The following is an 18,906-nucleotide window of genomic DNA, read 5'->3' on the forward strand; positions in this document are numbered from 1 at the left end:
ATACTAAAAATATTAAGCGATTATTTGTTTTAAATAATAAAGCGGGCCAGGCCCAGTCTACCATTTAAACATCATTTAAATTTAATTCTTACGGCTAGCGCATAAACAGCATGCAAATTAAGAGCGGCATGGAAACTTCAATTAATGTCAATTTATTTTCGAGAGCATTCCGTTTGGGCACGTTTCTGTCACGTGTAGCATAATCCAGTTGCTGTATTTCAGAAAGATTAGCGAAAGGGAACATTTGATCACGTATTTGTACACGTTTTATTTTTTTATTGAATTATTTTTATTGAATAATGTTTTAGATTGAAAGAAAACTTTTATCTAAAACTTCCAACGCTTTTATTTTATTTTTTGTTCATGTTTTACAATTCCAATCGGTCCAAATACTCAATACTAACTGCAGAATATATCAGCTATACAGGATGTTCGGCAATAATGCGTCGGGCATCTGTAATAGAGGTGGGCAAAGATTGAACGAGTATTAAAAATGAATCGTGTGATTCGATTCACTGCTTAGAAACGGTTCGTTCGATTGAATCGTAGCCAGCTCGGATCCAGAAGAGTCGAGAGAATTGATTAATTTCTCCAAAAAAATCCTTTATGGGTATTTCGCCACTGCACTGCAAGAAATATCTACAAAATAAAATAGTTATTTTTTAGTAAACACTTCGGCGTTAAACCTAAACGGACGCTGCTTGTCAGAAGTTATATTTACAGTAATAAAAATTTGCCTAACAAAGAAAAAATTGCTTAACGTTTCGGAAAGTTTATCTGTTTCCGTCGTCGGAACCAAAATAAATACAAAGAATAAAGAAAAAAACTATTTAAAATATTTAAATTCAACTATTCGAGAACACTTTACTTTTTTTAAAACAGATACGTCTACAAGAAACCGTTGACGTTCTGTTAAAATGACATTATATCAAGTTAAACCATATTAACAGTTACTACCTCATAACAATTACTTAATAAGGTAAAACCAAAAAGCCCTAAACTTTCTGTATGATTATTTTTAAATTTTACGTATGTTATGTTTATTTATGTTATGTTCTTTAAAATCAAAGAAGCGTTTGCCATACATTACTAACATCTACAGATGCATGAGCAATACATTTATTTTTATTAGATTGCATTAAAAATTTAAAAAATTAAATTTTTATTACTGTAAACATAACTTCTGACAAGCAGTGTCCGTTTAGGTTTAACGCAGAAGTGTTTACAAAAAATAACTATTTTATTTTGTAGATTTTTCTTGCAGTGCAGTGGCGAAATACCCATAAAGAATTTTTTTTGGAGAACTGAATCCGCCACATAGGTATAGACATTTTTTACAATTGAATCATTGTTTGCAATACAGTTCGTTCAATTGAATCGTGGCCGGCACGAATCCATAAGATTTGAACGATGGGCCGTAAAAAAGAATCGTGAGAATTGAATCGGATCACAATGCGATCGTTCGTTCAAAGAGTCGTGAGAATTGATTCATTGCTTGCAATACGGTTCGTTCAATTGAATCTTGGCCGGCACGAATCCATTATATTTGAACGATGGGCCGTAAAAAAGAATCGTGAGAATTGAATCGGATCACAATGCGATCGTTCGTTCAAAGAGTCGTGAGAATTGATTCATTGCTTGCAATACGGTTCGTTCAATTGAATCGTGGCCGGCACGAATCCATAAGATTTGAACGATGGGCCGTAAAAAAGAATCGTGAGAATTGAATCGGATCACAATGCGATCGTTCGTTCAAAGAGTCATGAGAATTGATTCATTGCTTGCAATACGGTTCGTTCAATTGAATCGTGGCCGGCACGGATCCATAAGATTTTAACGATGAGCCGTAAAAAAGAATCGTGAGAATTGAGTCGGATCACAGTGCGATCGTTCGTTCAAAGAGTCGTGAGAATTGATTCATTGCTTGCAATACGGTTCGTTCAATTGAATCGTGGCCGGCACGGATCCATAAGATTTTAACGATGAGCCGTAAAAAAGAATCGTGAGAATCGAATCGGATCACAATGCGATCGTTCGTTGCGCATTAAATTCAAACGATAAGAATGTCATTTACAAGAAAAAAACTTATTTATACTGTGCTTAGTACGGGAGTATCTGTAAGGTATTTAATTTTTACGTTAATATTTTTGTTAAAATAATATTACTGAATATAAACCATTAAATGTCGGACTAAAAGACGCAATCGTGTTTTTATGCAACTCCAAATAAATATTGTTGGCCTCTGCTCAATATGATAAAAAAACGGCGTCAGCGATGGTTATAAAATGAAAATCGCTGTCATTTTATATGTAAAATTATATGGGCAATATCTATGTTCATATCTAAGCCAACTGGATGCCATTTTCTTTTTTTTTTGATCATGCGGAATTAAAATATGGCTCTAAAAATATTAAATTGATATTAAGAAGTTTTTAATAAATAGTATAGATGAATTATTGGATTGATAATTTAATATTATTAAATAATAATTTGTCAAATAATCAATCCAATTACGCTAGTGTCATAAAGTGTTGAAAAACAAATGAAAGAAACAAAAGAAAAACAAATGTATATTTTTTTTTTCTCGTACCTTAAGTAATTGTCCGGCCAAATTATCGCCGGTAGTGCCAGTTACGATTCTTGTTTTGATGAAACGTAAATTGTGCATGTGGTTTGTTCAAATGAACGAATCGTAGGAGTCAATTCAATATGAGAAATTGAATCGTGTGATTCGATTCACTAAAATGAATCGAAATGCCCATCACTAATCTGTAGCTCCTAGAATAAAAAACTTATAGGAATAGGAAAATATTTTAAGTTCTACTTCTATTTTCTGGCTCAAAAAAGTGTGAGTGGATCGAGATGATTTTGTTTAAATTGAATTCCCTGTATATTATTGCATTTTTGGTTTCTTTTTAGATTACTTTAAATAATTCTAGGATATGAGTAGATGGTTTTCGATAGTTTCAGAGATATTAATAAATAAATAAAAACATATTTTTCAGCCTTTCTTAAAAAAATATTAAAAATACATGAACTGTCCTGAAATCAAAAATGTACTAAATATTTACTATAGTTGATCTGTACTTACTTTGCTTTAAATATCGTAATCATAAATCATACAGGGTGTTCAATATTCTATGCCAAACTTTCTAAAATATAAAATAATTTTTCTTCCTAATATATTATTTTTTTAGTAGATGGGAAATTAAAAAACGAACATTTTTTGTATTTAGGTTATGTCACAATTTTCAAGGGTTTCGCAGATATTCGCGGTTTTATATTTCATATGGCATTTTCCACAGTAAACTTTTATCAAAGACACCCAATAATTTTTCTCTCATTTTACCTTTACTCTTTAAAACTATTACGTATTTTTGGTATTAAAATAAGTTAATTGAACACTACACAAGTAACTTATTTTAATTTCAAAAATACGTAGTAACTCTATGTCCACGGAATATTGAGAAATCCTGTATAAAAAAAATAAAAAGTCCTTTTAATTCCAACAATTAATCTTGATTAAAACAAACGTTTTCCCGACAATTATTCTATGCGTAATAATTGTTGTTGTTTACATTAATAATGGATTGTTGGAATCTAATACGAGGCGTATAGGATTCCAACAACAAAGGGAACAAAACCAGAGACCTTAAAAGAAATAGATACTTATCTATGTATATTTACGTATTAAAAAGAAAATGTTGATAGTTCTTTTATAATAACCATATTTATAATATGGAAAGTTGCTAAAATGAATCATTTCAATAACATAAGTAAAAATAAGACACATTTAATGAGTTCTATCTGAAAAAAGTACTTTTCCTCAAACTTATTTGAAATAAATCTAACATTTTTAATATCTATAGACAAAATTCTCTATCTGTTATTATTATTTTCCCCTGCGACCTTTATATTTATTTATTTGTTTGTTTATATGAAGCCTGATTTCCACACGTCCTTGAAATATTTTATAATATTTAGATAAATAATGAACTGTTAACTTTAAGCTATTTTTTTCCGTTGACATACTTTGATTTGATAAATATGTGTTTCTTCCTTTATCTTTCAGCGTCTATCTGCTTTGTTTTTTCCAAAGATTTATGATTTGTGGCAATAGTGATCAGCAAAATAAAACACTAATTCACCACAAAACACCAAAACACTTTACATTTTTTTATTCTCTATAATATATTCTCCCTATATATGTATACAGGGTGTCCCAGGCTGAGCGCGCATTAGAAGTTTATGTTCTCTATAAACTTCTACATACAATATCTAGATCGGAGATTTTTTGCACATCATTGTTTCACAATGAGATTTATCGATTTAAAATATTTTCAATATGGTGGCACTTCCGGAAATACCGGAAGTTGACAGTAAGTTTCTTATTTTGAATGGGTACCCCCATTCTTTATTACATAATTAAATTCTGTAAAATTTTATGAATTCTGATATAAAACACTCTATACCTAACATTAACCATTTTTGAGAAAAATAAAAATTTTGGAAAGAAAAAAACTGCCTCTCAAAAAATTTGTATAGCCTCAACCTCAACGTCAAATTTAGTGATGACCGCAGCCACTGTGACATAAAGAGAAGACATACTATATGGCTATCTATTTCAAAAATTAAATTGTTTGTATGTCATATAATATTGGCCGTAGCTGTCATGGAATCGAGAGATTAAAAAATTATCATAAATCGTTTTTTTTCAAATGGAAACCCACGAAAAGGTTTTTTTAAATCGTTACTTTTTGATTATACATGCTCCTATACCTAAAGTAAATCGTTTTTAAGTTATTTAAGATTTAGTTCTAAATCGTATGTTTTTCTGGTTTTTCACCAGTATGTAGCCTATGACTTTAAACGTCAAGCGATGTAAAACTATACAGGTTGTTAATTTGTTTATTACTCGCGGCAAGAGCTTTATGGTTGAAATATGGCAACCTCGGCCCGCTCGTCGATGACGACGCAACGAGAAGAGTCGGCAGAAATATCAATAATGCATGCGTTCTCAATAGGCAGTGTTGCCATTCTGTTCTCCTATAAGTAACTGTCGAGTTAACAACATGGATATGGCCGTATTTTAATGATTATCTCGTATTTTAATGATATCTAATGTCATATTGCCATTAGATATCATTAAAATACGAGATATATTTTTATAAATACACTTTATAAAAAAGTTTATTAAAAGTTTTAGCAGCAGTATTTATAATATACGAAATTGAAATAATTATTTTTTTGACATAAGGAAATAGACTGTCTAATGGTTTAACACTTAATGTCAAAGGAAGCTAGATAAAATCCAGAAAAATTTATATTTTAAATATAAATTAAGTAGTAAAATACAAACCTAAATTCTGATTGCCTCATAACAGTTTTTTTTATATTTCAGACCGACAGCGAGGTGGCATGCGAGGAGGCGGCCCGCCTCACCGCCGAGCAGCACCTGGAGGAGGATGAGGAGGGCCTTTCCTACTGCGACTACCACGACCTGCCGCCACCCCCCGACGGAGGCTACGGCTGGGTCGTGGTATTCGCCTCCTTCATGTGCAACATGATCGTCGATGGTATCGCCTACACCTTCGGAGTCTTCCTCACGCCCATGATGGATCACTACGGCGAAACTAAGGTAATCCAGTGTTATTGAAATAGGAAGCCCGCCTAATGGCTCCCAGAATTAACAGAACACTGTTTTATAAGCAGACAAAACTTATTTCTAAATAACAGTTGTGGAAATGTTATTTCAAAATAACAATTTATGTAAAATTGTTATTTTCAAATTACAGTTTGTGTGAAAGTGTTATTTCCAAAATAACAGTTTAGAACTGTTATACAAAAATTAGGGTTTAAACTGTTATTCTTAAATAACAACAGTGTAAACTGTTATTTTGAAATAACAATATAACTATTTTAATTTCTAAACGGATAATTTTAAGTATACATTCTAAATAAGTTTAGAATGAAAATGAATTAAAAACATAAAAACCGTTACTGTAACGTATAAATAACAACCTTAAGTAACACCTTTCTGTTTGTTAATCTATTGTTAAACAGTTAAAACACAAACAAACACTTTCGGTAGGCTTTATCTTATTGTAAGGTAAATCCAGTGTTATTTAAATAGGAAGGGAAACCTTATTTCTAAATAACAGTTCTTGTGGACATGTTATTTCCATATAGCCGTTTATGTGAAACTGTTATTTCCAAAATAAGAACTTAGAACTCTTATACAGAAATTAGGGTTTAAACTCTTATTTCTAAATAACAACGGTTTAAAACTTATTTCTAAATACAGTAGAATCCCAATAATTAGCCGGTGCTGGGACCAGCGGTTAGAACTGTTATTTAGAAATAACAATATAACTTTTAATTTCTAAACCGACAATTTTATGTAACATTCTAAATAATTTAAGTACTTTTAATTATAAATAACAACTTTAATTAACTGTTGTGTATTGATCTTATTTTTAAATAATAGCAAATGTTATTTAACAACTCGGAATGAATAGGACACTGTTTTATAGGCAGACGAAATTTATTTCTAAATAACAGTTGTTGTGGAAATGGCATTTCTAAAAAATAGTTGGTGTGAAACTGAACACTTATTCAGGAATTATGGTTTTACTTTTATTTTTATTTATGGTTTTAACAACTTTTTCTAAGTAACAGGTTAGAACTGTTATTTAGAAATAACAATATACCTGTGTTTGGTGAATTTAAGTAACATTCTAAATAACAGTTGTAGCACTGTTTCTGTAAATTAGGAAAATAACAACTTTAAGTAACACATTTCAATTGTCTATTGATCTTATTGTTAATAAATCAATAAATAATAACGTATTACAGTAAAAACTATCGACATAGTGTGTATTGTATGTAACAAATTTACAAAAGTAAAGAATATACCTTCTGTATTCTGTATTTAAACATTGTTGTACTGGCACATTTTAATATAATGGTTATCATATTTTCACATCGTTTGCAATTTAACATGTAACAAATAAATTATTGTTTTAGTAATATTAGCATAATTATTTGCGGTTCGTGGATATTAATTGCGTTTGTTTAACACTGTGTTAATTATACTAAATTATAACATTCTAATGTTAGTGACGATCGTGATGAATTTATAAAATAGTGGTGATAATTTAGAAGATAACAATCAATATTTTATTTCATAAAATGACTTCAAAATTAATACTGTTGAGATACCTTTGGCCTGTAAACTTTGCTTTGGCGTTACAACAGCAAAATAAAACATTAGTTCACCACAATACACCAAAAACATTTACTGTTAATACCGAACGCTCGTTTGCTAACCATATGAGTATTATCAGTAGATGATTAAAACTAATTATGAACATGAACATCTAGATGTTGAACAAAGATATTGAAATATAAATATAGCAAAATACTTGGATCGAAATTTAAACAGAAATATAGAGAACAAAAAATAACAACTGTCAAATCGATTGGTTTCAATCATTCCATATCATTGGGTCAATCATTCATCCATACTAAGATTGACAAAAAAACTCTAACTTCACTGTTAGGCGGTACGAAGCCGAGTCGGCTAGTTTTAAATAGGTCTAGACGTTAAAAATTAGAAATGAATTAAACATAGTATCTTAAGTTACAGACAATTAGATGCATATGAGAGCATCAAAAGACAATATGAACAAAGATAATGTTTCAATTCCTGCTACTTGTTTTAATATAATTCCGTGTTACTTGAGATATGTTTGATTAATTCTAAATTATTCCATTTTTAAGCTTCATTCAGAACCTCGTAATTAGTGGAATAAATTAGTGGTTGCAATTATACTTTATACTTAAAAGTTTACAATCATTCACAATGTCTAAAAAACACAATTAAAATTAATAGAATATTTTAGCAACAGCTTGCGATGGTCGGGTGTATCCTAAGAGAAGGCCTAATAATTTAGTTTATAAAACAATAAACTTTTCATTTCGAACCAGAATTTCTCTTGACGGATGACAATTAAAAGCGAAAATGACTACTCGAAAATTTTGAAGTATTATTAGTAGCAAGCGTTAAAAGTTGGTTAACTTTTTCCACTAATTGAAAATTACTACCGCTAATTTTGACGTTCTGAATGTTTATTTTGAAATTAGAGGAACAAATTTCTACGCTAATTAAAACCACTAATTTATTCCATTAACTACGAGGTTCTGAATGGGGCTTAAGTTTCTTAACTTTTTCTACTAATTGAAAATTACCACCACTAATTTTGACGTTTTGAATGCTTACATTTAATGTAGAGGAATAAACTTCTACGATAACTGAAAACACTGATTTATTCTACTAATTTCGAGGATCTCAATGAAGCTTAACTTTTTCTACTAATTGAAAATTACTACCGCTAATTTTGACGTTTTGAATGCTTACATTGATTACATTGATATTAGAGGCACAAAGTTCTACGGTAATTGAAACCACTAATTTATTCCACTAATTTCGAGGTTCTGAATGGGACTTAAAAGATTCTTAACTTTTTCTACTATTTGAAAATTACCACCACTAATTTTGACGTTTTGAATGCTTACCTTGAAATTAGAGAAACAAATATCTACGATAATTAAAACCACTAATTTAGTCTACTAATTTCGAGGATCTGAAGGAAGCTTAACTTTTTCTATTAATTGAAAATTACTACCACTAATTTTGACGTTTGCTTACATCGAAATTAGAAGAACAACCTTCTACGGTAATTGAAGCCGCTAATTTATTTCACTAATATCGAGGTTCTGAATGGGGCTCAAAAGTTTCTTAACTTTTTCTACTAATTGAAAATTGCCACCACCAATTTAGTCTACTAATTTCAAGGACCTGAAGGAAACTTAACTTTTTCTACTAATTGAAAATTACTACCACTAATTTTGACGTTTTGAATGCTTATATCGAAATTAGAAGAACAACCTTCTACGGTAATTTAAGCCACTAATTTCGAGGTTCTTAATGAAGCTTATAAACCTTAACGTAACCTAGTAATCATCTGCTGATGACGCTAGGTAACAATATGCTGAATAAAATTAATAATTAAAGGACTAAAATTGTGTAGATTTTTGTTTATCTATTTTGTAATAGTTTGAATCAAGCAATGGTTTTTTATCGTTCCAGGGCAAAACAGCTTGGGTGGGCTCGCTGCTGTCCGGCATGTACCTGAGCGCCGGCCCGCTGGTCAGCGCACTCACCAACAAGTTCGGCTGTCGCACGGTGTGCGTGGCGGGCAGCCTCATCTCCACCCTGGCCTTCGTCCTCTGCATTTTCAGTCCCACCGTCAACTGGCTCATGCTCACCTACGGCTTCCTCGGCGGACTCGGTTTCGGGCTCATCTATCTTCCGGCTGTGGTATGCGTAGGATACTATTTCGAGACAAAAAGGTGGGTATTTGCGTATTCTAAAGCGTATAATATTCTTTGGTATTATGCATTGTATAGGACCCTATGGAAACCAAAAAAATGAAAAAGAAAACAATCGTCAGTGAAACTTGTTAACCTGCTAACTCCATTTTTGACTTTAATTAAATAATACGTTTAATACACAATTTTTACTATAATTTTTTAACGAAATATTGAGTTTTATTGTTCCCCAACAAATATTATTATTATCTCTTTATATTTTATAGTTTTCTCATATTAACGCATGAATGTACTTTACTGATTTTGAAGTTTTCTTTACTTATTAGTGAAGATAGAAGGGTGCGGTTTCTACCAACCTGTCCCACTTTTTTTGTCAAACGGAAGACGCTGTAAACAAAATTTTCGTAGCCTTCTTCGTTTCTGAGCTACGAGGTCTTTTTGAAAATTTTGCAATTTGGGACACCCTCCGTATCTCTGTTATTGTGAAAGGTATCTTGAAGGTGAAAACTGTTTATTGTAGAACTTTTTACGTCGAATACAGTGGCGTAGTATTCTACGAAAAGAATATTTTTGAAGATATGAACTAAACTTATGTTTTTTTTTAAATGGAACACCCTGTATATTTATAAATTATGTGATCATAAGCTTCTCAAAAATATATATCACTCTATATTAATTTTCACTATTTACTGCCATATTTGAAAGTTTTCATTAAAAAACAAAAATCTGTAACAACCCCTGTAGCTCAGACCCCTGTTCAAAGGGCTATGAAAATTTTGTTGGCAGCATCTTCCGCTTGAGCAAAAAAGGGGACAGATTTGTGCAAACCGCAACCGCCTGTTTTTACTAATAATTTCAACAAAAATGGGACACCCTGTACATATTTTTCTGTACCGGAACTTTTATATATTCCTTTAGATAATTTACGTGAAATATACTTTCAGCAAAATGGGATAACCCCTCACAACTTTGAAAATATTAGAATTTTGTTAAATGACTATTTCCCAAATCAATAAATTGGGACCAAGTGCCCCATATGATAGCCACCCTGATCCCAGGATTTGTCCGCTCTCGATTTTTCTATTTAGGGATTTTTGAAATATGAAATATGTCGCCACTAAAACAATATCGGAAGAAGACACTTCAAGACCTGGAAAATGCTATCAGGCAAACTTTTAGATATTTGCAAACCCGTTATACTAAATCCCGTTATAAAAAAAGAAGAAAAATATATTCAGAGATATATTGGTAACAGTTTAAAGTAAAACATTTCAGTCTCATATAAAAATGTGTATGACTATTTTAGTAAAAACCATTTTGATTTTTTTTTATGTATCACGGCCTACTAATAAGAAAATGATTTCTTTTAAATATTGCAGTAAATAGTGAAAATAAATATAGAATGTTATATATTTATGAGAAGCTCCTAGCAAGATGGATCATATGATTTATAAATATACAGGGTATTCCATCTGAAAAAAAACAGACTACACCACTGTATTCTGCGTAAAAATTTCTACAAGAATCAATTTTTACGTTTTCGATATCTTTCACAATAACGAAGATACGGGGGCGTCTGCCCCCGTAAATTTCAAACCTGTAGCTCAGAAACGCAGAGAGCTATGAAAATTTTGACAGCATCGTCCGATCCGTTTGAGAAAAAAGCGGGACAGGTTTGTGCAAACCGCATTCTCCTATCTTTGCTAATAACGAATATACCGTATGATTTGAATTTTCAACTAAAATGGGACAGCCTGTCATATTTTTTTTGTACCGTTTCTTTTCTCTCCTGTAAAATTAGGAATAATGAAGTTAGCACTTTAACACATGATGAGTTATAATTCAAGAAAGAGAGAATCTTTATCTGAGAATCTTTGTTGTTACAGATCTTTAGCCACAGGAATAGCGGTTTGTGGCTCAGGGGTAGGAACGTTCGCATTCGCCCCCTTAGCAGACATGCTGTTGCAAGCCTATGGTTGGAGAGGGGCTAATCTCATCTTAGCGGGACTTATTTTGAACTGTGTCCTATTCGGAGCCCTCATGAGACCACTGACCTATCCGAAAGAGTCGGGAGAAAAACCGTTGCTACAGCGCATGGCAGAAGAGCGTCGAATTCAAATGGAGAGAGGTAGCATAGGAGGGTCGTACTTCATGGTGCAACTGCCAGATGGTACCATGGAGAAAAGGATGAAGCAGCCTCTCAATATTGATCCAGGTAAAGCTTTTTTTATTAAAAGTTCTTTAATAATATTTGCAGTATACTGGGCCCGAATTCTGTGACTCTCAGCGTATATGACGTTAATTTTCGCTTAGCGCGAACTTAGGCTGTATTCCGTTGTAAAACCAGGCGAACACGACCTGTAAACTACGGTAAAGAGCGGTTCCTGAAAAACATCGGTTTGATACGGAACGGTTTGGTAAAATACTGGAAACGTCAAACGTTGACGTTTTCTAAATTTCAGTACCTCTATTATAAAATTTATCTTTTATGCATTTTTAATGTACCTATTCTCTACTTTTTCGTTTGCTTCTTCTTTTCAATGGAGTTTAATATTGAAAAGTACTTTCTCAAATGAAGATTTGCAGGTCCAATATTAAAACAGATCAATAATAAATAAACAAATCTAATCAATATTTATATTTTTATAGCTTACAAAACATTCACGATTACTTATTGTTTTGTTTTTCATGTTTTCTTTAAATGTTCCTGACTTTAAGAAACAATGGCCGCATGATAAGTTTAAATGGTCCTAAAAAGTCATTCTGTTTAGTTAATGAAATTTATTTACCTTTACTGCCTACCTCCATGCTTTTGGATGTAAATTGATTTCTGTCACATAAATGACATTGATTGACAAACAAAACTAGAAAACCCCCTTCCCGCGCTGGTTAGTTTGGTGACAGTTATAACCGAATTTTTCAGGAACCGTGTTCCGTAATAAGAAAACTTTCAGGAAACCGATATAAACGGAACATAAAACCATAACCAAGGTAAGCAACGGAATACAGCCTTAACTACCAATTTGCGCTTGGCGTCTTTACTGATTGCGCTTTGAAAACGGTTGCGCGCGCGCGCCTTAAAGGATCGCTTTGCTTGTCGAACTGTCAGTAAAAATCGAAAAAATTGTGATTTTGTGCGTTATCTTGCTCTTTAATGAAAATTACTACTTCTTGTATAAATTCCTCAATAAGTAATTGATAATTTACGACTTGGCAGCTATAAATATTGCAGTAGTTTAGGCTTTCGCGACCATCGTTTGAAGAAATTTGTTTTTTCGGGTTTTTAGGCCATCGTCGGTTAGAATTGCTTCCTAACGTTTCGCTAGCACGAGTGGCTAGTATCCTCAGAGGTATGTTTGGTCCAATTGCTCACACTAGACTGATGCCTCCGCGTCGGCGTAGCGCGTATTTATGCGTCGGCGGAGGGGGCGTGGCTTGTTCCGGTGGTAGTTCTTCCGGAACTGGTCTACTTCTCTGTACTGCTACCTTGGTTGGCTATAAATATTGTTTAAAACATTGAAAATGCTGAGAAGCGTTTTCAACATTTTCCTCGTGTACTAATAAGAATAATGACGTATCCATAGAAAAACAGGTTGACATAACTCAACAATAGGTTATGAAATTCACGTAACATTAACATTTTTCATTGTTTTATTCACATTTGACTATTAGATACCTGCGAAATTGCGATGCTGTCAATATTTGCTCAAAGCGTATCCAGAAAACGTTTCGCACGGCAACGAGAATACCAAAATCGACTGCTTGGCGTTTCGCTAATCGCATACTTTCGCTCACCGCTTTGAAAGCGTAACGTTTTTATGTCAAAGTTACAGAATTCGGGCCCTGTTGACTAGTTCCAGGGGAGTAGAAAAAAATTATTGCATTACGATTTTTATTTTTTAGATTTACTAAATTATTTTTATGATTTAATAAAGTTAATTACCTATTATTATTATTATCATTGCAGGAGTTCATTCCAGTTTGAATCTAGACCAACTTGCCCCTGGTACACCTATAACTCCCATACCTACAGTTCCTACACTGCCCACCATCGCCGAAGTTAAGATAACGGAGCAGAGTGGCAGTTCCGGAAGTCCTAGTCCTGGAGATAGTACCGGCGAGATCAAACATCCGAGACTATCGGAGCTGAAAAACAACACAAGCGCTAATGCCGAGGGAAAGGACCCCAAAATGCCCAGAAATGCCAGCCAACCTGCTTTTACGTCCCATGCTCAAGGTAGGATCAATCAATAAACAGTTTATTATTTTTGTCAATAACTATAAGCGATACTAATTAAACTTTTAGTTACGTAATTGAGGACACAATTCATTGTTGCAATCATGGACATTTTCGGCGCTACGCCGGGCTGACTAACTAAATTTTAAATTTCCCGCTGGGGATTCAGGTGGTAGCTTTGCTGTAAAAATTACCACATTTATTTATTTTATTTCCTGACATTGTCATTCGTTTTGACACTTTAGTTTTGTATTACGAGTTTTTGGTTTATATGAATTGTGTTGTGATACTTTAAGCTTAAAAATTTTTACTAGCAGACCTTGCAGTCGAACATTGTTCTTTTTAGAACCTCTTTTAATACCAAGTGTACAAGATAGCTTAATAGCCATTGAAAAAAAAACTCATTGCAACCTTATTAGAATATTTTAAACGGGAATGCGGTAGTAATGGCCCTTTATGTGCCTTAAGTGCTGTTAAGAAGGTGGAGTTTTGTTGATGTGAATAATAACCGTTATAAAGAAAATATATAAAACTGGGCAACGCTATGCTGGTCAAGTTTAATCACGTGACTAAAAGTTTATTTTGATCTATAGCTAATAAAGTGTCTGTCTAATAGGAGAATACAAGACTGACATTTCTAGTCTGTTATTTTTATTTTTATCACTGGTAAATTGTATTTTCTTACTTTCTTTAATCTTCCCTGACTCTTTATACATACTTTTTATTCACAATGATGCAATAATGAGAATTCTATCCACTCAAATGAAGCGTTTAAAGTGATATTTTATCCACTAGTGGTATAAAATAACTTCAAACTTAATTGAAATTAAAAATACGACATTTTTTTTTATTAACATTAACATTTATATTAATAGACAATTCGTTGTTTGATTTGTCACATTTTACTTCATTTTTGTTGATACAAAGCTTATAGTTCCCATCCTTTTGGAAACGAATTTCTATGGGTGGTATTTAATTTATTTGGCTTTAAAATTAAAAAGAAAAAAGACTCTAAAGTTTTTTTCTTTTATTTTTTTCTTTATTTTTAATATGAAATTCAGGTCTTTTTGAGGAAAAAATGGACTCCTTTTTTAAATTTTATTTTGTAATGTTATTTAGACTTCGCAGGCAGTAAATGGGTAACTGCTACTTGAGGTTCTGCAAAAATTGCTGCAGGAATATACCATCATCATCTTCCTGCATTTTTCCGTGTTTTTTAAAAAACCTTTGGAAACTCTTATGAGAAGCTCCGAACTTTTACGTGTATTTGTGGATAAAACGTTGTATTACATTCGTATTTTAGTTACATTTTATTCCCTTAAGAAAATTAAACACTTGAACTTCGTTCTCGAGTTTAAAGAGTTTAAACATTCTTTGGATAAAGGCCCCCTTAACTATTCTCTACAAATGTCTGTGACTATATCTCAGCAATTTATTTTTTTAGGTTTGCCAAAGAACGGATCTGTTCCCACATTCGATAGAATAAGAAAGACGTCGATGAGTGAACGATTCAAGCCAACATTGGATCCAATAAAGTCCTCGTCTAGAGGGAAAGTCAACGCCTCAAACGCTGACATGAGAAAGTTAAGAAATACCTCGACCGGTTCGTTCCTTAGTCGTAATAATAATAGCGAGGTAAGGTATAGAAGTTTTTTTTATTATTTTATTTACTTCCGGGGTGGTTCCAAATTGAACAATAAAAAATCTCAAAAGAAAATACGAATGAGGTAAAATTTTGACAAAGTTGCGCAATTTTATGACCAATAAAATGCTGTTTTATCAGTTAAAAATATCTAAATATATACTTCCGAAAATATTAATAATTGTATTTTCTTAATATCTCCGGAAGGGGATTTGGGACACCCTCTAGGGTGTCGTTTGTTCAAATCATAATGCCCGGACCCCATTAGCCAACACGTTACGCCATGCGATGCCATGCTACCCCACATCATAAGGATCAGTGCATATGTTTTTCCATTTAAATACATGTATTGGCGTACACACTAGGCAACACGCCACGCCATCCGCCGCCATAACACGCTATCACACGTGTGATGGGCGATTCGTCAGCCCCAGATCTCACCGATGTGTGTTACGGCGTGTTGTTCCCCGCTTGCCTCTCTAGTCCCGCAGCTATCTACTTTTGTAGTTGATGTAGGGATGTTCCAAAAATAAAATAAATCGATATTTTGAATCGATTCAACATCGAAAATAGAACCAGAAAAAATCGGTAACAAAAGATTGATCTTATTAAAAATCGATATTCGATTCTGAATATATTGGTGTACAGGTATTGTGATTATAATCTAATATCGGTATGGGTATCGATACTTCTAGTATATTTTCGTAACCATACTGATAACTTTTTTAACTCTAATAAAAATTTCAGGCGTGTTAACACGTGTTACCTAATGTGTACACCCATTCCCACGTCGCAACACGTGGGATAGCGTGGCATCACGTCGGGTGTTGGCTAATGGAGTCCCGGCTTTAACATTGGTCGCGTTCAGGGAACACAGCCGCTGACATTTAGCGTATATTTTCGCTGACCCTTGCTTTATGACATTTTACGATATTTCCTAAACGGTAAAAAGCAGCAAAAAGAACAAGAAACAGCAGCTGTCTCATGCGCTCTCTGTCTACTATAAAAATGTGAGAGAAATATAAATAAATCATCTTCAAATCGGTCTATAATCGATCTTTAGTCTTTAGAATAAAAATTATTTTGAAAAAGAATTATTATTGGCTGTCCTGGCTGATCATTTAATAATTGAAAGTATATTATTTGACAACTCAGTATTAAATATTAAATTTCTAAAAAATAACAGTTTATAAATAATTTTACCTATACTCCTAAACAAAACAACCTAAAATAACAGAAATTGGCAGTTAGATATACTATATTATGACCGACCAAGTCACCTTTTACGCATTTTTTTCGATGGTATGGTAGAAATAAAATTACTGAAGGGGTAAATACCATACATTAAAAAATAATCGACGTCAGGGGTGACGTGGAGATGAAGATTGCTGTTATTTTATCAGTACACTTATATAGGGAATGTCAGCGATCGTCATTTCTAAGCCAATTGGGCGCAATTTATTTTCGATCAGATGGTATAATTACAATCAAAAGTTATTTATGCTGATTTAGATATTTTTCAGAAAGTAGCATTTTTTTTAAATTTCATTGTATAGTCTGTCCAACGACAAGATCCGTGATAGTGATATATGTGCCTGTCATTTTAATTTTAAAGTAGTTTATTCTATTTTGCAAAGAAATAAGTTGGTACAACTGGAATGCATAGCAGGAAATTAATATATTTAAAATTTGATTGATAAGTGATTACTTCAAAATATTATAGAAAAAACTGTATAAAACTGAAAAAATATAATCGAGTTATTTTATTTCAAAAAACGGTAAAACGGTGTTAATACAAAACACCACATACCAAAAAAATATAGAAAAGAACTATTTCTTATTCAGGCTTCAAGAAACTTCCCGCATTTATTATTATATTTATCAATATAAACTTATGTACAAATACAAATTTGTAATATTCCACAGGAATAAATAAAACAACATAAATAAAACAAACTTTTTATTAATAATATCACTTACCAAATTTTATACCTTAAAGGTTGATTAATTAACTTTAATATTAATACTTTTAAAAAAGTACCTTTTGACATTATTTTTCTGCAGTACTAAAATCCATTATTTACCTATCGTTTGATGTCGATATTTTACAGTTACTCCAGTAGTATATGTTTAGTACGGTCCTTTGTACCATATATGAGATGCACTTATCTACGACGAGATGGTGTACAAACATTATTGATGGTAACTTTATTGGTGTATAAGACTTTCTGCCTGGCCAGCGAGTATTAACTATAGACTGTGCTCTGGGTCTACAGTTAATTTTCCCTCGATTTTTCCTCCACTTGACTTCAAAAGACACAAAAAACACGTAATAACACGAATCAAAATGCATCATCTTCCAAAATGCAGATATTTGACATAAGTTGACACAAAATTTTAACCTATAATTTGCCAAGACTTTGACAAGCCTCAAAAATCTAAAGGCGTGTTTATACGCATCGGCGTCCGTTTGTCGTTCATCGTTCTGTCAAACCAATAAAATTGAAATATGATCTGTCACTTCTGAAATAAACCAATAAAACTGATTAAAAACAACAAGAGACGACGCATGACGGATTTATATTTAAACCCATCCATAGTTCACTTAAAAAATATTAGAAACTTTTTAGTAAAATAAATAGATTGATATGGGACGTCATCTGCTTTTCTTCTGTCATCGTCTCGAAATCTAACCTGAGAAAAAAAAACAGAGTATATTCAAAAAATTCAACTTGAGATGGAAATCAAGTCGCATTTTCTTTATTTCTTCAACTTCTTCGATCTCTATTTACAACTATCTTTTTCGAATGTTTTAGATTAACTCACTGCTTTGTAACTTTTTTGACAACAAATATCTCCTATTTTTTAAAGATACAATTAACTACGAAACTACGATTGACTATAAACTGCAACAAACCATAAAAAATAAACAATAAACTGAGAAAATTGAAGGTATTTTACATTAGTTGACCCCAGATAAGGAACTAGATGAAGGCTGACTTGTCTCAGCCTAAATATTTACCGCTGAGAATTTTGTACAGCTGCTGACTGTTGCTGTTCTTCAGCATAGACCGTTTAGGGAAGTCGCTTACTCAGCCACTCAGCTCCCTGAACGCGCTCATTGTATGTCTATTGTTAATTTGCGGCCCTGTTTCTTCTCATAGAGATCGTGTTTCGACTAATTCAGAAAAAAATAATTCCGTTTTTTTATTTATTAAAAGCTAAAAAATTAAAAAATAGTATTTTTTTGTAATGTCTAAATAAGTAAAACGTTTAATTCCTTAAAAACAATTAAATTACTTTCGTTTTATAACATACAGAATGAATTATTAATTAATATAGTGTCTTCATTATGATAATGTGAAGATATGATACTCAATCTCGAGATGTATCGTCTAGAAATTTTCAAGATACTGACTAATTAAATTTATTTCATTATATCCTCTGATTTATGTATAATAATATTTTCTTATATTTCACTACCAACACGGAAAACTACCGAAACGATTATGTTGCGAAATCACAACAAACAAATTTTTAGACACCTGGCAAGAAAATATTAAAATAGTTGGAAATGTATTTTGGTCTCATTCCAAATCGTTTGTTTAGTGTTTTTGGAACAAAACGGTTCGTT

At 32.4% G+C, this 18,906-nt stretch overlaps 1 protein-coding gene across 8 annotated transcripts in view; it reads left to right on the forward strand.

The window, feature by feature from the left end:
* The window catches only part of LOC115886898 (monocarboxylate transporter 3), a 76,086-nt gene that overhangs the window by 36,715 nt on the left and 20,465 nt on the right, over positions 1-18,906 (forward strand). For all 8 annotated transcript variants that reach the window (XM_030906232.1, XM_030906225.1, XM_030906240.1 and 5 more), the window contains exons 2-6: positions 5,402-5,638; positions 9,152-9,414; positions 11,280-11,608; positions 13,361-13,630; positions 15,075-15,265. In XM_030906232.1, coding sequence (XP_030762092.1) covers positions 5,402-5,638; positions 9,152-9,414; positions 11,280-11,608; positions 13,361-13,630; positions 15,075-15,265 — 1,290 coding nt within the window. The remainder of the gene's footprint in view (positions 1-5,401; positions 5,639-9,151; positions 9,415-11,279; positions 11,609-13,360; positions 13,631-15,074; positions 15,266-18,906) is intronic.

Source organism: Sitophilus oryzae, unplaced genomic scaffold (assembly GCF_002938485.1).
Source record: "Sitophilus oryzae breed Bouriz unplaced genomic scaffold, Soryzae_2.0 scaffold_1146_pilon_pilon, whole genome shotgun sequence".
Lineage (NCBI taxonomy): Eukaryota > Metazoa > Arthropoda > Insecta > Coleoptera > Curculionidae > Sitophilus > Sitophilus oryzae.